We start from the raw sequence: 23,035 nt of genomic DNA on the forward strand, positions 1-23,035 counted from the left end.
AGTCAGAGAAAAACTGGGGTTTTAAGAGTCTGAAGATTAAGAGCTTGAACACTGGCTGATCTGGGAGAGGTCTGACAGAGGAACAGGAGGACAAGGGAGTTGTCGGAGCTGGATGCATGGCAGCCTGGTGAATGGGAGTTGGGAGAGCGTATGACACAAGGATAGAGGTGCAGCAGGTAGCCTGAGCCATGTGGCTGGGCAGCTTTCAGAAGGTGGCCCTGGATGAGCTCAGGCTTTTTGTGGGTCAGTTCACTAGTGGAGCCAGGCAGCCACAATGTGGCAGCAGCTGGAAGGGGAGAGATGGCACACTGCAGGTGGGCAGAGGGAGGGTGGGAAGCCATAGCCTGGGACACTGTGGAGAGGGAACCAGGGGTGTGGTCTGCTGCACTCAGGGTTGCATGCCATGAGGTGGGGCAAGGGGTCTCGCCAGTGCAGGCTCCTGTTTTCCTTACCTGGGCTGTTCTCAGGAACTGGTGCAGACTATGGGCTGTGTTTGCAGGCACTGAGGGTGGCTTCTAGCAACCAGAGGGAGGGCTGCATGTGGTCCTGCTGTGCATATGAGGACCTGTTAGATCTTGACATCTATGACCGCATCTGTGCCTGTCATGTGGGAGTTGTTGGGACTATGAGGAGGGTGGCGAGTGGGCTCTGGGCGGGACAGGCTGATAATGTTGGGTGCGGCATTTGGCACTGAGGTGGCTCAGCGTGTGCCTCCCAGCCTGGAATCAGTGCACTAGCAGGCAGCTGGCACACAGGAGCTCCCAGCAGGGCCCCTGGGGCAGGTCTAAAAGCAAATGGCCATGGTGGGACAGAGTCAGGTGAGGAAAAAGTCAGGCTGGAATAGGCATGAGAGGAAAGCAGAGAGGCTATGGAAGGAGGGGACAGAAGGGGGGAAAATAGGGTTTCTAACTTATTAGTAGAGAGAGAAAAGTCCACACCTGTAGCTCTACCTCTGATGGAGGCTTAAGAAATGGCTCTGACAGTATCTTTTCAGGTCACTCTGAGACACAGGATACCTGATGATCACTGAAAGAGTTGCCTTTCACCTTCCTTGGAGAGTGTGGAAGTTGTCTACTAATTATTCATTCAGGGCTGTCATGAAGGTACCTTTGGTATCTGCTGGAGGGCTGCCCCAGCCAAGACCCCGAAATTGCCCCTTCAGTTTCCATTAATTCTGTGTAATCAACAATCTGTCTCCAGAAAGAAAACCTGTTGTCCATCTGGTCAACATTCTATTGGCCATTGGTGTCAATGGGAATTCACCAGAAGGTACTGGAGAAATCTATCCTCTGCTGTGAGAGTGGCAGCTTCCCTACAGACAATTGCCAGCTGGCAGAGAAACCACTGTTTGGTTTTAGCATTCTATAAGGGACAAATAAAAAACTGAGCTGAATATTGATGAAATTTTATTTTAAAAAAAAAAACCTATTTTATGGAATTTTATTAAAGTGCACTAGGTAGTGCTTTAACATTATGTTTTCTTAGCACTAAGATTAAAAACCACAGCAATCACAAGTCAAACAGTTCAAGAGAATCTAGATGTAAGATATATAAAACAAGAAGACCTTGTTCACAAGAGTAAAACATCCCTTTAAAGAAATATAAAATGATTCACAAAAAGTACAAACAGTGGCAAATAAAAACTGACAATTGTGATTACCTATTTCAGCAATCAAGAAACAAAAGTGAACTCTTGTCTCCTGTTAATTATTGATTTTAGTTTTTTAAAATTATTTATTTTGAAAAATGGAAAATATCAAAAGTATTGTGCTCTCATCACAGAGTCGTTGTCTAGTGGGAAGCTTGGCCATGCCATGTTACAGAAAAAAATATGGGCTTCAGATCAGGACAGAGGTGAAGAAGGTTGAGATAATGCAGGAGGCAGGCTAGCAGGGACAGAGGCAGATAGACAGGCCCCCATTGGATTACAGAGAGAGGCATGGGACCACAGCTGAGTCTTCCAGTAGACATCTCTAAGTGAAACCAAAGGCATGAAATGCAAGCCTTTGATCATGACAAATGTCTTTGCAACTGGTCAGATGCTAAAAGAAAACATCCTTCCTAGGAGTGCTTTTCAAGACCAGAGCTAGAGTTTAAAAAGCACAAAACACAGGGCGAGCCTCTTTGTCTTTATGGAGAAGAGTAAAAGGCAGGCAGGGGGGAAGAAAGAGGGAGAGAGAGATTGGTGGTAGAAGGTATTTATCTGATCTGAAATGCACAGTGAGACCTGGCTTGGCAGAAGCAGCAGGAGCTGTAGGGACCAAGGTCTGAAGATATTGCTAGGCTGTCTTTGCTGGGATAGAGGTTCAAGAGAGCTTAAACTCCCCCCAGAAAGAGCTTGTCTGCTTCCAAGTTTTGGCACCAGATGTAAGAAATGAGAGGGAGAGACCAGCTGAGACCACCAGCCTTGTGTAAGAGGCAGCTTGGCGTGGAATTTACTGTGCCTGGGTACAGGCAGACAGAAGGCAAAAAGGCCATCTGTAGGGGACAAAGAGAAGCAGGCTTTTTAAAAATAGGAGTTGAAAGAAAGCAAGAGATATTAGGTGGGAAGATGCTCATAGACATTAGTGGTCAAAGTTCTCTGGCTGTCTTGTACCCCGTGGGTAGACTTCTTGAGGTGTCCAGTGTAAAACTGTGAGTGTGCCCAGATGTCCAGGGACCTGCCAGATTCCTTGTCCTATCTTATCTCTTTTTACAACAGGCTGTGTTTGCTAATCACAGCCAGGTGTTGAGGTGATCCCTGCTGAGGACAATGCTTTTGCTGGCAAGCAGGTTGGGTACTGAAGAGTCAGTCCAATTCGAGCCTTACAAGAAGCAGTCTACAGACTTAATTTGTAATATTAAATGAACCATAGACCTTGTTGAAATAAACACCAACTTGTTCCTTACATATCACTATTTTTATCTATGGCAAAATTCACTGGGTAAACTTTTGTCTAGGATTATTTGTATCAAGATTTAAATACAGGGGCTGGGGATTTAGCTCAGTGGCATAAGCACCTGCCTTGCAAGCAGGCTGTCGTGAGTTCAATCCCCGGTACCGATAAAAAGAAAAAAAAGTTAAAAAAGAAAAGATTCAAATACAGTTTCTCTTCATTTACTATTTTTGTCATATTTTCATATCACAAATTTACAGTGAGTATCAACCAGCTTTAGACTACAGAGAGGTCTCAGTCAGTGTGTGGGGCTACAAACAAGTCTTGAAAATAAAAGTAACGTGATCACTGGTAGAAAGGATTTTTGTTGTGAATATGAAGTACAATTCAGTGAGGATAGGCCAACCCAGAGCCAGAAGGGAGACACAAATGCACTACAAAAGACGAAAAGTCAAAAGGTAGCTGGCGATTGTGCTAGAAAGGGTGTGAAGAGTCCAAAGACAGGGTGGCTGCTCTAGCTTTTACCTCCCACAGCAGGTTCCACTTATCCTGGAGGCATTACCAGGGCCTTTTTCCGTCTGTTTCTATGGTTTTTGTTTTTGCTGGGCTGGGGACTGAGCCCAAGGCGTTCACATTGAACTACCTCCAGGCTTTTTTAATTTTTATTTTCATACAACATCTATGTTGCTAAATAGCCCAGGTTGAGCTAAAACTTGTGATCATCCTGCCTCAGTCTTTCAAACTGCTGAGATTACAGACACGTGCCACTACACGGAGCTTTTTTTTTTAAAAGAACAGTTACTTACACAGTGATATCTTAGCAACCCATCAAATAGGAACAACACACTTTTTATAGAAGTGCACCAAAGCCCCAGTAATTATTTCTCCCAGGGTTCATATTTCAAAGTGACATGAACTTGGGCTTCTGACTTAATAACAAATGAAGTTTTTACACGCTCAGAAAGAAATTAAGGAATAAAACATTAATTATACAGGGAAGTCCCACAACACACAATGAATTGGCATTGTCCATAAAACTAGAAAGTATACTGAGATTATTTTGCTTTGTCTTTGCAATGGTTTTTAATGTTAATGTGTTAAAAGCAAGCACCTCAATTGGTGAAGCTGGGCTTTAATTTCTCTAGATAGGCAGTGAGAAGAAAGGGGTAAAGAATTATGAGCACGACCCGGGGAATCGATTCATTCCTGTCTCAAAATCTCCTGTAAAAAGCAAGCATTATGATGGGCTAGCTCAGCCCTGCTGCACCCCAGCGGGCAGTCATACTGGTTCTCAACGGTTACACCACAGAGGTGATTTCACCGTCTCTCTTGCTCTAGGTGAAGGAAGCATCTAGAATTTGCTGGGCCAGCTGACCTCATCCCTGGAAACCGCAGCTCCCCCTGCTGGTGGTCTGCCACCGAGCTCACAGAAACAGCTCCCGCCTTCAGTTCAGGGACCCATTTCCCTGGCGCCATGAAACTGAGCAGCCTTTCCCTGCTGGCCTTGACTGTCCTGCTTTGCCTCCACGTGGCCCAGGCTGGATTACGGAAGAATGGAAGTAAGGCCTGGTGGTCCAGGGTGGGTTTGCAGTAGGGAAGCATTTCCTCTGAGGAGCCCATGGAAAGAGCTGGTGCTGAAGCTGAGGGCGCCTGATCGGTGCCTGTATGACTTTTTTTTTTCCCCTTCAGCTAAATGGAAACCTGGATTTTGCCCGGAGTTTGGTCTTGACTGTATTTTCAATGGATTCCCTGGGTGCCTGAGTGATCGAAGTTGCAAGGGGATCAAGAAGTGTTGCTACTACAACTGCCGACATCAGTGTATGGATCCATCATGATTTCAGAATTGAGGTGAGCAGCCCCATTCGCCCCTGCCTGGAACCTTTCTTCATTTGTTATAAAGGGAAAGAGAAGGGTCTGTACAAAAAAAGGGGGGCAGGGATATAGCTCAGCAACATAAGTACCTGCCTGGCAAGCGCAAAGTTCTGAGTTCGGTTTCTAGTAGCAAAAATACCCCCAAAAAACAGAAAAAAGCAAAGAACTGTCTGTGCTTCCAGAGATCACAGCGATCAGAGCTTGCAGTCAACATTAGCTGAGAAAGACATCAGGAACAAAATTCCATTCACAATAGTTAAAAAAAAAAAAAAGAACAAAAAACAAAAAGCAACCTAGAGATCAATCTAACCAAAGTGGTGAAAAATATCTACAGTAAAATTACAGAACACTGAAGAAAGAAATTTAAGACACTAGAAGATAAATAAATGCATCTTTCCTTATGCCTAGATTGGCAAAATTAATACTGTGAAAATGGCCATCTTACCTATAATAATCTACAGATTCAGTGCCCTCCTCTTCAAAATTCCAATGGCATTCTTCAAAGAACTAGAAAAAATAATCCTAAAATTCCCACAGAAACACAAAAGACACAGAATAGCCAAAGCAATTCTGAACAAAAAAAGCAATCACAATACCAGATTTCAAATTATACTATGAAGCCAGAGTAACAAGAACAGCACGATACTGATACAAAATTAGAGACATAGACCACTGGGAAAAAACAGAGGACACAGACACAAATCTACTCAACTACATCTGATTCTTGACGAAGAATCTCCAAAATATACATTGAAGTAAAGACAGCCTCTTTTAACAAAGAGTCCCAGGAAAACCTCATATCCCTTTGTAGATTAAAACTAGATCCCTGTCTCTCACCCTGTACAAAAACCAATTCAAAATAAACCAAAGACCTAAGCATAAAACATGAAACTTTGAGCTAGGTGTGGTGGTACATACCTGTAATCCCAGAACTCTGAGAGGCTAAGGCAGGAGAACCACAAGAAATGAAACTGAAATTGCCAAAAAAAAAATTTTTTTTTAATTAAAAAACCATAAGGGAAACACATGAAGTGATAGGTACAAGCAGAGACTTCCTGAATAGTGCATTCCAACAGCACATGAAATAGCAAGAATCAATAAATGTAATTACATCAAATCTAAAAGTATTTGCACATCAAAGGAAACCAACAGATTGAAGAGACAGCCTACAGAATGGGAGATAATCTTTGCCAGCTACATCTCTGACAGAGGACTAATATCTAAGATACATAAAGAACTCAAAAAACAACATCAAAAAAATTAAATAGTGCTATTAATAGATGTGCAAGTAAACTGAACAGACACTTCTCAAAAGAAGTACAAATGGCCAACAAGTATACAGGGGGAAAAACATTAAACGTTTTAGATGCTAGGGAAATCTAAATCGAAACTACACTGGGATTCCATCTCACCTCGGTCAGATTGGCTATCATCAAGAATACAAAAAAATGGTAAGCACGGTGAGGATATAGGGAGAAAGGATCCCCTCTAAGCTACTGGAGGGAATGTAAATTAGTATATCCTAATTTACGTACTGGAAAGCAGTACTGAGTCTTCTCAGAAAAACTAAAAATAGACCTGACATTTGATCCAGCATGCCACTCCTTGGTTACATACCCAGAGGAATTACAGTTAGCATACTATAGCGATACCTACACACCATGTTTATTGCAGCACAGTTCACAATAGCTAAGATACAGAACCAGTTTGGCTGCCAGCCAGCAGATGAGTGAATAAAGAAGACGTGATATGCACAATTCATTATTTAAAAAAATGAAATTTTGTCATTTGCAGGAAAATGGATAGAATTAGAAATCATCACATTAGGCAAAATAAGCCAAACTCAGAAACACAAGTATTGATTGCATGTTGTCCTCACATTAATATGTAGGAATCTAAAAGAGATGACATGAAAGTAGAAGAAAGATTATTATAAGAGGAAGATAATAAGAGGCAGGGGATGTAGGGAGAAGATAAAGGGGATGGATATGATCAAAATATGCACAATGAAACAACATTTTTACATTAATAGACATTAAGCTTAAATAGAACCTAAAAATTAAATAACACAAACAAATAAATAAATTGAGGTACTTTGAGAGGTTTGATTGTGACCAGAAAGGAGGAAGACCCAGAGTAAGTCATCGTTCTCAGAAAAAGCACATTCATTTAGTGGAATGAATATCATGCTTTTCCTCTGTGTGAAAGGGACATTTGGACAAGATTAGCTCTAGGCTCCTCAGTGTTACTGATTTTTTATTATAATTATTTTCAATTTTTTTACAGTTTGCAGTAAGGAAGAATTTTCCACTACACAGGAAAGGGACTATTACACTACAGAGGAAAGGGATTATAAAATCCTAATTTCTTAGGTCAGCCTGCCTACAATGCTGACTTTCAGTCTCTGACACCTTGGCAGTACATCTCAGTGCTCTTGGGAGGCCTAGGGACAGAAAACCATGTCCCCAGTACAGTCCATACATTCTCATATCTCTGATTTTTCTCTACTTAGGTAGAAGCTTCTTAACCTGGCCTGTGAAGACATTGATGCTCTAGGCTCAGACTTGGAAACCTGGACCCCAATTCTTCCCTCCTTCTCCCAGGCCCTTCCTGTTATCAAGAATTAAATGCATTTGAGAGTTAAATACATATTAATATGAAAACAAAGAAACAAATCCCTGTGTATTAGCATTTTCTGTTGCTATAACAAACTACTTGAGGTTGAATGCTTTCTAAAGAAACAAGGTATATATTAGCTCACAGCTCTAGAGGTTCAGGTGCATGCCCAAATGTCTGCTCAGCTTGTGGCAAATGGCATGGTGGTGAGAACACATGTGAGTGTGGAGAGCTGTGTATACAGAATAAAGATTCAAGAGAAGCACAGGCTCCTTTAAGATAACCTCTTTTCAGGGGAATTAACTCAGTCTCACAATACCTGCATTCATCACTTCTAAAGGTGTTGCCTCCCAAAACCTAATTCCCTTCCACAAGCCCTAAAATTGTATCATCTCTCAATATTAACACACTGAACCCTTGGGGTATAGACTCATACAATATTCAAACCATGTCACACTGTTACTTAAAATTACATGAGAATCTATAAAACTTCTAAGGCTCTCAGTCTATCTGTCTGTCTGTCTCCCTGTCTCTCTCTTTCTCCTTCCCACCCCTCACAATGTCACAAGCCCTCTTGGCTGATCCTTTAGGATATATAAAATATATGGAGTTACTGTTTCACATTAGATTTTATTCATCTTTGCACTTACAATTTTGTGATATATTTCTCTTTTACAATATCTCCTGACACCTAAATTCTCCATAGGTCAGATTTAAGAGACACTGCAGAGTAAAATTTTTGTGTTTGGATCTTATGGAAAGCAAACATGTTCTCCTCCTAGGAAGGAATAAGTCATTTTTGCTAGTTTCTCCAGTACTGGTGCCAGTGGTCTTTCCACTTGTGGATCTACAGCTGGATTTGAAACTTTGCACTGGAAATGGATCAGGGACATAACATAGGCTCAGGGTACTTTATGTCCTACAATGTGGGCTATAATAAATTAGGGAGAGGATTTTCTTTCTATTTTATGAAAAAAAACTTTATAACCAAATAATAGAATAACACATTGCATACCATATCTCCAAAGTAGTTACTCAGCACAAGACGTAAACCAAAAGAATGTTTACAAAAAAGAAACAGATAATTCAGGCTTTCTTTGTAACAAACTAAGATAAACTTTCAGTATAAATGTAACAAATTAGCACATATTTTGAAATATTTTTTCAAACAACAGACTGTGTATTTGGGGAAAGTACTGAACTTTTCCCTATTTCCTTTTTAAACTGTCTTCTGTTTTTGTTCTTTACTTGAATATATATATTTTTCATAAAATAAAAATAAAGTCTCTCTTCCTAATTTATTATAGCCTGATATAGTGTTTCTAATATAAAAGAAACCAAGCCATATTTCAGCTTGTGTATCTGATTTATTTCACTTAACATTGTGTTCTTAAGTATGTAAATTAGTACAAGCACTACAGAAATCAGTGTGGAGTTTCCTCAAAAAACTAAAAGTAGAAATTTCATTTGACCCAGCTATCCCCTCCAGGTGTCTGCCCAAAAGGAAATAAGGCACTCCCTTGCCAACTAGTCACCCACCCCAAAGATAAGGCCTTGAAAGGTAGGTCAAGGACACATAAACAGACAAGATAGAAAAGCTGCATACAGACCGCCAGAAGAAAGGATGTTAGACAGAGCTGCCCGGAAACCAATCCAGTCACCGTATGTTCCAGGTATGGTATGGTATGTTGGGGGCATGGGTTTCTGCTCTCTACCATAAAAACAGCCCAAAACAAAGGCCCATGGGTCCTCCAGCTGTCTGGAGACCCCTACCCTCATTCTTCCTCATCAGGGGACTAGCTATCATGTCTCCTCTCCTTTTCCTCTTTACAAACAAAGTGTTTTCCTTTTGTTAAATTTTGCCCCTCTAATTTTTATTTATGATCCCGACGGGCTGCTTGGATAGCAGAGCATGGTGCTGATCCCCTAGATGTGACAGGGAGAGGGGAACACTAGTTAAAACACATTCACCAGGGGCTGGGGATTTAGCTCAGTAGCTCAGTGGCTTAAGCACCTGCCTGGTAAGCGCGAGGTCATGAGTTCTACCCCCGGCACCAAAAAAAAAGAAAAAAAAAAAACATTCACCTGTCTTTACAACACTAAAAATGAGTCGGCGAGACACCTGTTCCTCCAGAAGTTATGTCATAGGAACCACACAGCATGTATTACCCATGGGGGTTCCTGACAAGAGAGTTGAGCTTGCAAGTCTCCAAAACTATGAAAGAGAAGCTGAAAGGTATCATGAGGAAGCAATATGGGACATTCTGAAGAATGTCCATCTGTTTTGTTCAACAACTAAATAAATAGTACAGAAGGACAGTTAGGTGTAGTGGCACATACCTGAATCCCACTACTCCGAAGGCTGAGGCAGGAGGATCGCTGAGAATTCAAGACCAGCCTAGACTACAAAATGAGTTCAAGGTCTGCCTGAACTGCATAGTAAAACCTGTCTCTAAAAAAAGAACAAAAAAAAGTATAGAGGGAGAGAGTCATAGGGAGGGACAGAAAGGAGCAGGAGGGATTGTTCTAGATTAAAAGATAGTTTAGATATGACAATCAATGCAGTGTGCACAATTTGTGTAGATTCTGCTTCAAGTACACAAAATATACTTGAGTATACCAGACTCACTATATTCATCATAGAATAATTATACAAATAAATAGATATCACACACAACCCCTTGCTAACTCTAAGCTAATCAATTGTATCTGAGAATTCTAGACCAGCCCAGGTTACAAAGTGAGTTCAAGGCCAGCCTGAACTGCATAGTGAAACCCTGTCTCAAAAAAAGACAAAAAAAAAATAGTACAGAGAGAAAGAGGGAGAGAAAAAAAAGGAAGGACAGAAAGGGGTTACAAAGTCATTTTAACAACAATAAGAAACATATTAAAAAATTAGGTGGTGTGAAGAAATTACTGTTTTTATGTATGGCCATGGTGTTAGATCAGAAAATAAGTCTTTATTCCTTAAAGAGCCATACTGAAGTTTTTAAGGGTAAGATATAAGATGTATCCAGGTTTATTTTAAAATACTCCAGCCAAAAACAAATTAAAACATATTTATCTATCTTTACAACATGAAAGAAACCTTGTAAAATCATTGAATCTGGATGAAGTTATTGGGTTTCTAAAATTAGTCACTGGTCTTTTGTACACTTCTCAAAAATTTTTTTTTGTTTTGTTTTGTTTTTGTCTTTTTTGAGATGGGGTCTCACTATGCAGTTCAGGCTGGCCTTGAGCTTACTTTGTAGCCCAGGCTGGTCTCGAACTTGCAAGGATCCTCCCACCTCAGCCTCCTGAGTGCTGGGATTACAGGAGTGAGCCACCACACCTGGCACTTCTCAAATTTTTAATGAAATAATTTTTATGATAAAAAAATCACTGGATTTATTTCTGGAATGTAACATAATGACCATCAGGGTCATTTGTAAGAGGGAAATACTTATGACATGAAAGAATGAAATAGTTACAACACAGAAAATGAAGCACAGCTTAGGGATCAGTAATGAATACTATCAATCATTTTATAAAGCTATACTAATTAGAACAGCAATATGAGCACAAGAGTAAATAATGAAAAGAAACAGAAAACCCCAAGACAGCTCCTAATACGTATGAGTTTTTAATAATAGAATTCTGATTTCCAGTTCATAGAAAAAGTTTGAATTATTCACTATGTATTAAGGGGCAATTGTTTCATAATTTAGACAAAAAGATTTTCTATCTTATACATTGTGTCATAATAAATTTCAGATGAATTAATGTATTTTCAAAAATATATTAAGAAATGAAACATTTTTAAAAAAATTTAGAGAATATTTTTCTGACATCAGGTTCAAAAAGCCTTTTTAGCATAAAAAGAAACTATACATTAAAAGTGACTTAACTACACTCAATATTAAAATTTTAAAACAAAACAAAAAAAGGAAAGAATTTTTATTTTATTTTACTTAGTATTTTCAATACAAGATCAAAATAATATCAAACTAATCTCTTTCCTTGGAAACATTCTATAAGAATGTTATTATCTCTATTTCCATTTTACAGAATAAGCTGAAGTTTAAAAAAATTAGTCCTACAACCAGAATTTGTTGTCGTTAAGATTAAAAACCATGTCTATCTGACCTCAGTTATATCCATTGATCACTTTATCATACTGCTTCTCATATATTAATAGTGTCCTTAATATATAAATAGCTCTTACAAATCAGTAATAAAAATGGGCAAAATGCAAAAACAGGCAATTTACAAGAGGAAATACATAACCCACTAACTCAAATATTTATATAGGGAATATGAACAAGGTGTATTACAAACATGCAGTAATTTTTTTTTAAAAAGGAAGTGGATAAAGAGATGGTTGGCTAGAAGATGGAAGGAAGGGACAGAAGATGAAAAAAATTAAGATGTATTATGTACCAATTTCCCACAAGGAATGTAAACATTATGAACTACAAACATACATTTTTTGTAAAAAAGAGAACTGATCGTGTATAATCGGGAAAAAAATAACCCATTGGTTTCCTTCCTTAACAAAGCTGCTAAGGAGGTGCCCAAATTCCATGCAATCACGGAAAACAGAGCCTCTCTTCCTGAGAGCTTAAATAATAGCATGAGGGATTAAGTTAAATGCAAAGGAGAACTTCCTGTCTGTCTCACTAAATGAGTGAGTATCATGAGCCTAGAATGCCACTTCCCTCTTAGAGTCAGAAAAAGTATTGTTCTTTAATACCAGGCACCAGGGTGGCAACAGCAGAAGCTTCAGCTTAGTCTCAGAAGAGGTGTGTGTCCCGGGGCAGTCCTCTCCCATCTCTGCCTCACAGTCTCCTCACCTTGAAAATGGGCGGGTGGCAGGAAAGGCACGATCTCCCCCAGTACTGACAGAGTACTTAGTTCAATAGAGTTTCCATTTGGGGCCGCCCAGGATTTAAGTCTCTGCCACTTCTTTTCCACCAAATGCAGGAATCCAGGCCACAGATGCGAAATCCTGAGTGACAGTATTTTTTGTTCAGGCTCCCTGTGGCCAAGGAAGAGCCCCACTGGCACTGTATCTGCCATGGCTAGGACATTTAGCCAAACTCAAAGCCCATCCCTGACCACCAAGCCAGCCCTGACAGAAGACAGTTCTACCAAAGGCCATTGGAGGTGATCTCATCAAAGGTTAGGCTTTTTTCTCTCTCATTCAGAGGCCAGAACTGGCCTTACTCATCTGCCAGTGTGGTCTTGCTTCTCTGGCAGGAAATTCTGACCCTAACCCAGCCCTATTTCTCTTCCTAAGCATCCAGGACTCTGTAAAGCCCTCTGCCTTTCAAAGCTGACGTTCGTCCCCTACATAAGACAGTGGGTGGAGCTTGAAAGCATCAGAGAGCTAGCAAAGCAAACATCTGCCTCCCTCTTTACCCTCTATACCAGTGATGGCGAACCTATGACACACGTATCATTTGTTTTTCTTTTTAGACAAAAGATGTTAACATATGAGTTGCTTTTTTCTAAACTAAAACCGCAGTATTCACGTGTAACTGCAGTGTTGGCACTTTGTGATAAATAAGCGGGTTTTGGGCTGCAGTTTGGGTACTTGTCTCTAAAAGCCTCACCATCACTGATCTATACTGTCAATCGATTTAAACTCAGAAGCTGTAAAAGTAAGAAGAATTTATTTGGGGTCTTACGAATTACAACTCAAGAGTCACAGGTTCAGAGAACTCAGATTCAGTGTTCTGAAGAAGAGACACAGCGTGGTGGCTTGAATGGGCAGTGATGCTTTATTACAGAAGACTAACTGACCAAAGATAATAACGTGTAGAGCTGGTAAAAATGTCCACAAAACAAGACTCTGACAATCTCATGCTATGCATCATGAGTCTCTGGGCACAATATAATTTGATCATTCCAAACGCCTGCAGTCAAAGCTTATTTTCCAGCAATACCTTGAGATGTTCTTAAGCCCAGCTACCCTACTGGCCTCCCAAGTCCATTGTTAAAACTTCTCTCAGTGATGCTTTCATTGTGATTTTTGTTTTATTTTCATCATATAGGTGAGAAAAACTGAAGCTCAAGAAGGGACAAGACTTGCCCAACATCACATACCAGCTGAGACACAGGAAGAACTGGATCCAAGTCCTCCAACATGCAGGACTTGGGCCACCTTGTCTTCAGTTCTTGCACAAGCATCTTGCCCTGAGGTGGAGCCAGAAGGAGGCGGACACATGCCACACGATCCACCCTTCTTCCTCCTCTGACTCAGATCCTGTGGCCTCCCCAGGGCTGCAGGTGTTAATTTGAGGATTTTATTAGGTGTTGACAGCAGAAACATGAGGATCCAGTGCTTCCTCCTCCTGGTGGCCCTCCTGGCTCTGGGGCACCAGCTGCCTGCTGTCGCTGGCAGGAGAAAAGGAGGTGAGTACAGTCAAATCCCTGTGCTCCAGGGACGGTGTGATTTGTACCTCTCTGGGGAAAGTAAAGAATTCGTGTGAGAACAGGGGTGTGTGTGTGTGTGTGTGTGTGTGTGTGTGTGTGTGTACTCTGCTTCTGGGAGACCATATTTTTTTGGGTAGCTCTGTACTTGTCCACATGTATGTGTCTCTGTGTAAATGTCTTTCTGCCCGTTTCTTAGAGCTTATCTGTGCTTCTCTGCGCATCTAACTGTGTGTAAGGTTGTGCATGCCTATCTCTCCCTGTACCTGATTGTATGAATCAAGGAATGGCTGCATCCATATGGATCTGAGGTTACGTATCTGTCTGATATGCCCATGTGTGCCTCTGCCTGAGTATGGGCAGGAGGGAACCTGCCCATACCTACCATTCTGTGGTCATACTCATGGAGTTGTGCTCTGCTGGCCTCCTATGATCCTAGTCTCATCTGCGAAGGGATTTGGGAGTTCAGTAGGAAGTGTGGCTCCTGAGATCTACGATCAGCTGGAAAGATTCCCTCTCTGCTTCTCTTCTCTGTTTCCTTCCTCCTGACCCTGACTGGTAAAACTGAGGCTGCCCCGTTGGCACATGAGGGAAGCAAGGGTGCTAGAGTAGCCAGACAGGTGCTTTCTGATCAAGTGAGGTACTACAGGATGACACTCTGGCCTACGTTCACCTGTGTAGCCTTGGCCCACATGGGGAAAACACTGCAGGAGGAGGGTTCCTCTCTTCTACAGGACCTCAGGGGCAGTTTCTGCATCCTCTCTGCCCCTTTAACCTAAGTTATGCCCTCCACAGAGGCACAGGTACCTGCCTGGGGAGTTAGCTGGTTTAGGGAAGAAGACACTCAAAGCTCTCAGCCTGAGGAAGGAAGGATGCTGGTAGGTTCCAAGATCAGATCCTGGGTTGGCTGAGATTTGTGCAGTCATCACACAACTCCTCACCACAGCGTGGTGAGTTGGCATGGTTTCTACCCACATGTTTTGAGATGAAGAAGTCGAAGGATAGTGGGAAATCACATGCCCAAGGCCAAAGACTGACTTTTCATATCAAAGATGGCATCTGAGCATGGGGATTTTAGAAACACTTCCTTTACCAACTTACTCCCTGTAAAACGGAGCCTCGGGAATAAACTGTGCCTTGATGAATAAGTGCCGGGTATCCAGAAAATTCAGAAGAAGTGGACAATTCAGAGGAGTGAGCTGGAGGTAAAGAGATGTGTGCCCTGATGCCTTATCCAGCTGCTCAGAACAAGAGTCAAGGCCAGCAGATCCTAGGCCGCTCAGGGCCTGACCATGTGGCCAGGTAGGACACACTTTCTCCCCCAGTTCACTATATCCCATTTGTCACTGATTCCTTCCCCATTTAAAAGTATCTGTATACAGTACACCTATTTAACCACATCTGGGTCCATTCCCATGGCATCTGTGTCTGGGCAACCATCCATGTAAGTGACTGCATCAGTCACAGAATGTCTGCCTGTGAAAGGGAACCTAGAGGTGGAGGAAAGATTAGGAAAGCAGTTCTTCCCACTTGGCCTGGGCTTGTGAGCTCAGGGTTAAACCCTGGACCTATGACACTGTCTGTGGGCCCTTTACATCCCCCTCTACCTTCCCAAATTCCCCGTATCCCCCACCAAGAGAAGCTCCTCAGAGCAGGGGCTCCCTGTCAGGCTAAACCACACTCTCTCCAGCAGGGGGCAGCAATTTAATTTAAACTGGCCCAGCCTAAGGACAGAAGCTGAGTTTGAGACTCAGCCTGTAAGCAAAGGGTTATCTGTTTTGCACACAGTCAATGCCCAGGCAGAGGCAGAGGAGGGAAGGTGACACAAGGATATCATCAAAATCCTTGGTTGACTGCTAAAGGGGGTTCCTGAATCTTTTTTCTGATGCTGGATTGAATTGAAGAACCAGGACTAGGACTGGTCCCATCCCTGTAGCTCAGAAGCAGTCAGAGCAGGACATAGAGGTCAGAGAAAGCCTAGCCCAGACCCATATGAGTCTGGGTCAGTCACTGCCCCTATAAGCCCTTTTTTCTTCTTTCCAAAATCTCAACAAGAAGAGCACTTAGCTAAACTTCTATGGCTATTTGGAGGAATACCTCACAGAGTGAATCCCTATCTCTGAAACTTGTCACTTGCAACAGTGAGGAATACCACTGCACAGACACGGTTGATCACGCCTGTGGGACAATGCATCACACTGGCAACAGCTGACAATGTCTAACACAGGGTCTCCTTTCAAAACTTGTCATTGCAAATAATCACTGAGCACCCTCTCTCCATCACTGTGAACCAAGTGTTCCACTGTGAGTGGAGCAGACAGGGATAACAAGTCTCATAGCCTCTAGCCAAGAGAGGTACAGACAACTGCAGTCAAAATCTCTTGAAGGAAAGATGCTTTGGGAGTTCTCAGTGATGGAGTGGGGCCGATCTAGTTAACGTAGGATCAGAAAGTAGGTTCTTCTGAAGATGTGAGGTTTCAGTTAACCAGGTGAAGAGAGTGTGGGCATCAGGCAAGAGGGTGCCTTGCTCCCAAGAGCTCTGCAAAGAGGACTGATGTGGGGCAGAGAAGGAACCACTAAGTGGTGGAGCAAGAGTGACAGAGGATGAGGCCAGAGAGATGGGAAGGACCAGACCAGGTACAATCTTATTGGCTACAGTGGAGGTTTTTCTTTTAAACAAGGTTTCACTACATAGTTCAGGCTGGCCTTGAATTCACTATGTAGCCCAGGCTATCACTGACCTTTGCCTCAACCTCCCCAGGTGTGGGATTATAGGTGTGTGCCACCACAGCCAGCCACAGCAGATTCTGAAGTTCATTTTGTTTCCTATCCCTTATGCCATCTGAATCTCAAACCAGTCCTGGAAGGGGTGCGGGGGCTTCACAGGTCAACACAGGGCTGCTTCCAGCTACAACATGTGGGAATTCTCTTACAGAGAAAGCTGGGGGCTGTCCGCCAGATGATAAGCCCTGCCTCCCAGTTCCTGACCAGTGCACTGGCGACAGCCAATGTCCCTCAGGCAAGAAGTGCTGTTCCCAAGCTTGTTTCCGCCAGTGTGTCCGCAAGGTCTCAGGTAAGTGGCCCCCTTCCACCTTGCCAACAACTTCCAAGCCCCAAGCTCCAAGCCTCAGGGCTGACAGAAAGAGACAGAACTCAGCCAGGCTTTTGCGTTGCAGTAAAGCCAGGCAACTGCCCTAAGGACCAAATGCACTGCCTCAGCCCTGTGCATCACCTGTGTAATCGTGACTCTGACTGCCCATTCAGGAAGCGGTGTTGCCTAGGTGCCTGTGGCCGGGACTGCCGGAATCCTGTCAAAGGTACAACTCCTAGGGGGCCAGAGGTCCCTCCGGAGCCCCAGCTCAGAGATTACCTTCCAGCTTAGCCACCTGGCAGGGCATCTCCCCAAAATCCTGGGCCTCCCGAAACTGTGGAAATGGATAGAGTGGGAGGGAAGAACTAGGGATTCTTAGTCCTCTTAGTAGAATGTGGAGTGTGTTGCATCACCTGGGCCACATCCCTAACTGCCCTGGGCTTCAGTTTCGCTTTGGAAGGAGGCTGGAGTGTCCTTCCTTGGTAGCGATCAGTGCTGGTTGGTGAGGTCTGGAAGGGAAGATCAACTCTGGAACTCAGACTCCTTTTTGAAAGAGGGTTAACCTTCTTGTTTTCTCTCTTCTCAGGCTAATTTTGGTTTAAGATCATGACTGCAGCCCAGTGGGAAGAGCCAAGGACCTGAGCACCCAAAGAGCATTATTTCTGCCAAGGTTCTACCAGATAGACACTGACCCGCAGTGACCTCCCAGCAACACATTTGCTCTGGCTCCTCCTGCTGGGGGTCCAGGTCCACAGCCTTACCTGAACTTCATCACCCTGGGACCCCAGACCACTGTGGTGCTGAGCTTCCTACCCTGCCATGTATTCATTTTCAGATCTCTCCACACATTCTACATTCTGATTCTTCCGCCTAAATGCACAACTCAGGGACCCCTGTTTGTTGGGTCCAGCACCCAGAATGCAAGTCCTAGCAGAATCTCTAAACATCAGGCCATTCTCACACATAAACTTTCAGGATCTTCCTCTTACCTGCAAAACATCACATGATGCACGCTGTCTGTACTGCTTATTTAATGCTTCATTTTAAATGATTCACTTTTGTATATAACTGCATTTCAGTGGAAGACGATAGTCAAGATCACTAGCCACACATAGAGCGTAATTGTAAAAAGAAATTCAATGAAAACAGCTCATTTCCAACAAATTAAATTGTATCCAATTAAATACTATTAAACTCTAACTGGATGAAACCTCATGCCAACACTGAGCCTGAAGTTTGCTCTTTTTGGGTTGTTGTTTTATTTTTAATAAAAGGAGATTAGCAAGGGTTAAAGAGATATCAAAGATGCAGAGCTCTAAACTGGGATTTCTCCCTGATGTAATCAGGGTCAAAAAGGGAATAACTGTCTCACTCCAAGAGTCAATGTTGTATAATGCTACCACCAAACACTCACCAGGATCATTCTGGATTGCAACCACAGTGTAGGACACGTTGGAGCAGCTGGGATGCCATGTAAATGGTGAGTCTGTCTCTACTATTGGGCTCACTTGCCTCAGTTAGGGCTAAAGAGTGTTTCTTTTAGGGACAAAGATCCATGAAGGAAGGACAGCCATCCCAAAAGACAGCCCTGGACCCAGACATCTGCATTTCCCACTTTCCCTTTCCATCAGCACTTGCTTTGGGAAAGGAAAGAAGCAAGCACATTCCCTACCCTTCCTTTGTTCTGCTATAAACTCAAGTGTGGTATGGTCAACTGTGGAGGTGCAGTCAGAAGTCCAGGCCTTCTTTTCATCTTCTCTGGACTTGTGTTGTGATCCCACACGAGCCCTTCATCACTCCAGGCTTCTGTGTGCACTACTGGAGATGGAAAGAACTCCATTTCTTCCCCAGGTGCCAACATCCTTCTCAGGGGATTCAAATGCCTGAAGGGTTGACTCAGAGCAGCAAACACTAATTAAATGGATGCAAGGTGAGGCCTGGAGGAAGAGAGGGCTCTCTGACAGTCACTCACTACCTGTGAATGTGGTTATTTCTCTAACTCCGCCTGGGCCTCCGTTTCCCCGCCCATAACCTCAGGAGTTCACAGATAATATAGAGAATTTTATTCTTTACCCACAATTACCCCTTCCCTTCCATGCCTCCTAAGGGTGAGTGTGTATCCCTACGCCGAGTGATACGGGACTTGGCTAAGAACTTGTTCGAGCAACTGGGCAATGACAGGATGCCAGTTTCAGGACCAGTCAGCAGCCTGCTCAGAGTCTCCAGCTTCTGCTCAAGGAGGCTTGCTCAGAAGCTGCTGGCCACAGCCTGAAAAACACACGGGGTGGCCCTGACATAAGACGGTCCCAGCCAAGCCTCAGATTTGCAAGAGACAAATATTTGTGGTAAGAAGCCTCAGAGATCTGGAACTGTGGTCACAGATTTATCACAGTAAGTGCCTGACTAACGCAGACGTTGATTATTAGTCCACAGTAACCACCACCTTACACCTCCCACTACCAAACACCCTGCAGCCCCAGGAAAGGCTGGCATTGTCACTCAAATTCACAATGAAGCAACAGTGGTACTGAAACAAATGTTGGCCCAGGACCCCCTGCTGAGAACTGATGAGCCAGGGTTAAATTATACAATACTCTTGCTGCACAAATACTAATAAAACCAAAGAGCTACAATTATAGAATAGGTATCCTACACCAGGGAACCCTGTAATCATTTACATATATAACTTCATTAAATCCTCAGAACCTTACTACGTGAACTTTATTATTTTTTCCCATTTCACACAGCAGGGAAACTGAAGCAAGAAGAGATTAACGTGTCATACAACTTAAAAGTAATAAAAGTCATACAATTTATAAGTAATAAAACTAGGATTCAATCTCAAACAGTCTGACTCCAAACTTTATGTTCTTATTAACTACACTAATTACACTAAATCTTTGGAGATCTTTTTCCAGCTTTAACAACTCAATGTCCACAGTTCAAAAATAGGGTTCATAAAGCCCCAAGCAGGCTCAATGCTAGACAGCTGGAACCCAAGCCTGTGGGTGCACAGTTTATTGCCCTGGACTTCTTTCCTGCAGGGCAAGAGAAGTAAAACTCAGACATCTCAGCAGGAAATTTCCAGGCAAACAAGTTAAACCTTAGCTTCTAAGAGTCCCATGGCTGTGTGGGGGCCCTAAATTCTGCTGGGTCCCTAGCTAGGTGGCAGGATGTGGCATGCTACAGGTTGTAGCTTCTACAGGGCCCACTTGCTCAGCTCTGTCAAGCTCCCTACCTGTTCCATAGGGTCTGTACCATACCAGCTGTGTCTTTAGCCACCAAATTCCAACTCATTCTTCTCCAAATGCATTGTCTGTCTCCATCACTATCCTGGAAATCCTCCTGGGGAGTTCGTCACTGATTCCTTTTGCAAACTCCAACCTGGTTTCCTCTCTCATCTATGCAATACTTGTTTGCTGAGTACTTCACATGGCCTCCAGGCTGTGCCTTCACAGAGTTCATGCTCTTCCTGATGAGCTGAAGCCCAATCTGTGTGATTTTCAGCAGGCAGGGAGGAAACTAGGAGGCTATGGGAGGTCAGAAGCAACAGAAACCAGATAAGGCTTCCTAGAGGAGGTGCTATCCGCCTTAGCCTACAGGGAAAAAGAATCCATTTATATTTCTACAGCTAAATTAAATTTCTACCTGATACTCTGAGTAAAGAAAGAGAAGGAAGAGTTGTTTATGGGGAGGGAACAGCATGGGCTAATCCTTCCCTCACTCCTGAAAGAGAATGCTTATTTTGTTTTACAGACGAGGGAGATGCATGATGAGAGACAGACACTTGGCCCAAAGTCATACAGGAATTTAGTGGCAAATACAGGATTTAAATCCTATGTATTTGTTATCTCTTCCTATGTAACAAATTACACAAATGTGGAGGCTTAAAACAAGCCATGTTTGCTTTTTAAAATTTTCTGTGACACTAGGGATTGAACCTAGAACCTCACATATGATAGGCAAGTGTTCTACCACTGAACTCTAGTTTTTTGGTTTTGTTTTGAATGTTTTTGTTTTTATTTTTGTGTTTTGTTCTTTGAGTCAGGGTCTCATTGACTTTCTGGACTGCTCTGGAAGTTGTGATTCTCCCATCTCAGTCTCCTGAGGGCTGGCATGACAGGCATACACCACCACACACAGCCAACACACATTTATTATCTAATCGTTTCCATGGGTTAGGACCCTGGGCACTTTGGCTTCAGAGTCTCTGCATCATGGAGCTATAGTCAAGGTGTCAGCAAGGGTAGGGGTCTCATCTGAGCCTCAACTAGAGAAGGTGCTGCTTCGAGTTCACATAGTCATTGGCAGAATTTTAGCTCCTTGAGAGCTGGTAGATGAAATACCACAGTCCCTAGTTGGCAGTTGACTGGAAGTCACCTTTATTTCCTTGTCCTTCTAGTATGGAAATTTGCATCATCAAAATCCGTGAAGTGACAGCCTTATAGGGAACCTGATCTCGGAAGTGACCTATTTTTGCCTATTCTCTTCACTAGAGTCAAATCAGAGCCTCACAAACAGATCACAGGAGGAAAATGACACAAAGGCATAAATACTGGGAAGCAGACTTTAGTGGGGGGACTTTTTAGAAGTTGCCCACCGCACTCACTTTATTCTAAAACTTTCTACATTTTCCACCACATTAAGCCCACTCTACAGGTAAAACCCCATGGATTTAACAGTCATTTTAAACAGATATTAAAGGAGAATTTGAGAAACAGTTTCTCCATTTAGCCCTTTTAGCCCCAGTGACCCCTAATGCCTGTTTCCTTACTCCTGTGGCAGACAAATTTAACCACATGATCTGAGGATGAAACCAGATCCTGGTTGCATTCTCTTCTGCCCTTGAGAAATAGATTTGTCTTTTTTATGTTCAGTAAGCACCTCTTCAGCTCCAGGGAGAACCCTCAAGTTTTGAGGACAGTGAACCCTTCAGAATTCAAGACCAGGAAATGGAAGTTCTACTTCTCAGCAGATCTACCCATTTTCCTGTAGGTAAAATCAGGGAACTGGGCAAGATGATCACTGTGCAAGGCAGTGCTGTGCTAACATATTGAGGGGAAACCTGAACTGGCATACTCTAGACCAGCGTGTTCAGTATGGTGGCCTCTGGCAGCATGTGGCTGCTAAGCACATGAAACACGGCCAGTCCGAAGTGAGATCTGCAGTGTTGAGGTGGGGTAGACAGAATCCTAAAATGACCCCCAATGACCCTCCCTTCTCTCTCTATAATCTCTTCCTTATGTTGGTGGAATACCATAAATGTGTGTTCTACCACAAGAGGGAGACTGCCATGGTGGGCATGATAATTATTCGAGCCTTTAGAAAGAGATGTTTTTCTCTGGCTGGTTGTAGAAAAGAAAGTCAGCACTCTAGCTTCCCTGGAAGAAAGCAATGAAAGAAACCCCTGAAATGGGACTGGGGATTTAGCTCAGCGGCATAAGCGCCTGCCTTGCAAGCAGGCAGTTGTGAGTTCGATCCCTGGTACCGATAAAAAGGAAAAAGACAAAAAAAAAAAAAAAAAAAAAAAGAAACCCCTGAAAGAAATCTGTGAATTATCTATGGAACCATGTCACAAGGCAAGGAAATGCATGTAATTTCCAGGATCTGCTACTGGAGGCCAGCAGACAGCTAGCAACAAAAAGGGACCTCAGTCCTATAACCACAAGGCACTGAATTCTGCCAACAATGTGTGAGCTTAGAAAAACAAAACAAAACAAAACCCTAACTCCAAAGCAAAACTTCAACCCTAGCCAACACCTCAGCCCTAGCCTGGTGAGACCCTTACTAGTAGAAAATCTAGCCAAGCTGATCCCAGACTTCTGACCTAGTGAGATGATAAATCTGTGTTGTTAGAAGCTGCTATATTGTGGCAATAAAAACTAGTGTATTGGATTTCATAGGCTTAGTATAAAAATAAATATATAAATACCTCATTAATAGTTTATGGCTTCATATTGAAATTATAACATCTTGGTTATTTGGGTTAAGTTAAGTACATTATTGTTTCATTGCACATTCTTAAAATGGTGGTATTATAAGAAAATTTCTAATCACATAGGCTGCTCACATTATATCTACCAGATAATGCCGACATAAGGGGCTCTCAGAAGGCTGCCGTATGACTCCAGAAGGCAGCTGTGCTCACCACCATGCCACCAATGCC

General features: G+C 42.8%; 3 protein-coding genes across 3 annotated transcripts in view; 2 read left to right on the plus strand and 1 right to left on the minus strand.

Moving 5' to 3' along the window:
- The window catches only part of LOC134475874 (WAP four-disulfide core domain protein 15A-like), a 28,679-nt gene extending 21,293 nt beyond the window's left edge, over window positions 1-7,386 (plus strand). The window contains exons 2-4 of the mRNA XM_063247924.1: window positions 4,215-4,435; window positions 4,566-4,724; window positions 7,261-7,386. Of these exons, the coding sequence (XP_063103994.1) occupies window positions 4,351-4,435; window positions 4,566-4,711 (231 nt within the window). The 5' untranslated portion in view covers window positions 4,215-4,350 and the 3' untranslated portion in view covers window positions 4,712-4,724; window positions 7,261-7,386. The remainder of the gene's footprint in view (window positions 1-4,214; window positions 4,436-4,565; window positions 4,725-7,260) is intronic.
- The window catches only part of Svp (seminal vesicle polypeptide), a 151,909-nt gene that overhangs the window by 125,540 nt on the left and 3,334 nt on the right, over window positions 1-23,035 (minus strand).
- Wfdc5 (WAP four-disulfide core domain 5) lies at window positions 13,624-18,083 on the plus strand. Its single transcript, XM_013150354.2, has 4 exons — window positions 13,624-13,760; window positions 16,714-16,851; window positions 16,955-17,095; window positions 17,456-18,083. The coding sequence occupies exons 1-4, from the start codon at window positions 13,676-13,678 to the stop codon at window positions 17,458-17,460; spliced, it is 369 nt and encodes a 122-aa protein (XP_013005808.1). The 5' UTR covers window positions 13,624-13,675; the 3' UTR covers window positions 17,461-18,083.

The sequence above is a fragment of the Cavia porcellus genome, unplaced genomic scaffold (assembly GCF_034190915.1).
Source record: "Cavia porcellus strain 051 isolate PalLab524CR breed Dunkin Hartley unplaced genomic scaffold, mCavPor4.1 scaffold_5, whole genome shotgun sequence".
Classification (NCBI taxonomy): domain Eukaryota; kingdom Metazoa; phylum Chordata; class Mammalia; order Rodentia; family Caviidae; genus Cavia; species Cavia porcellus.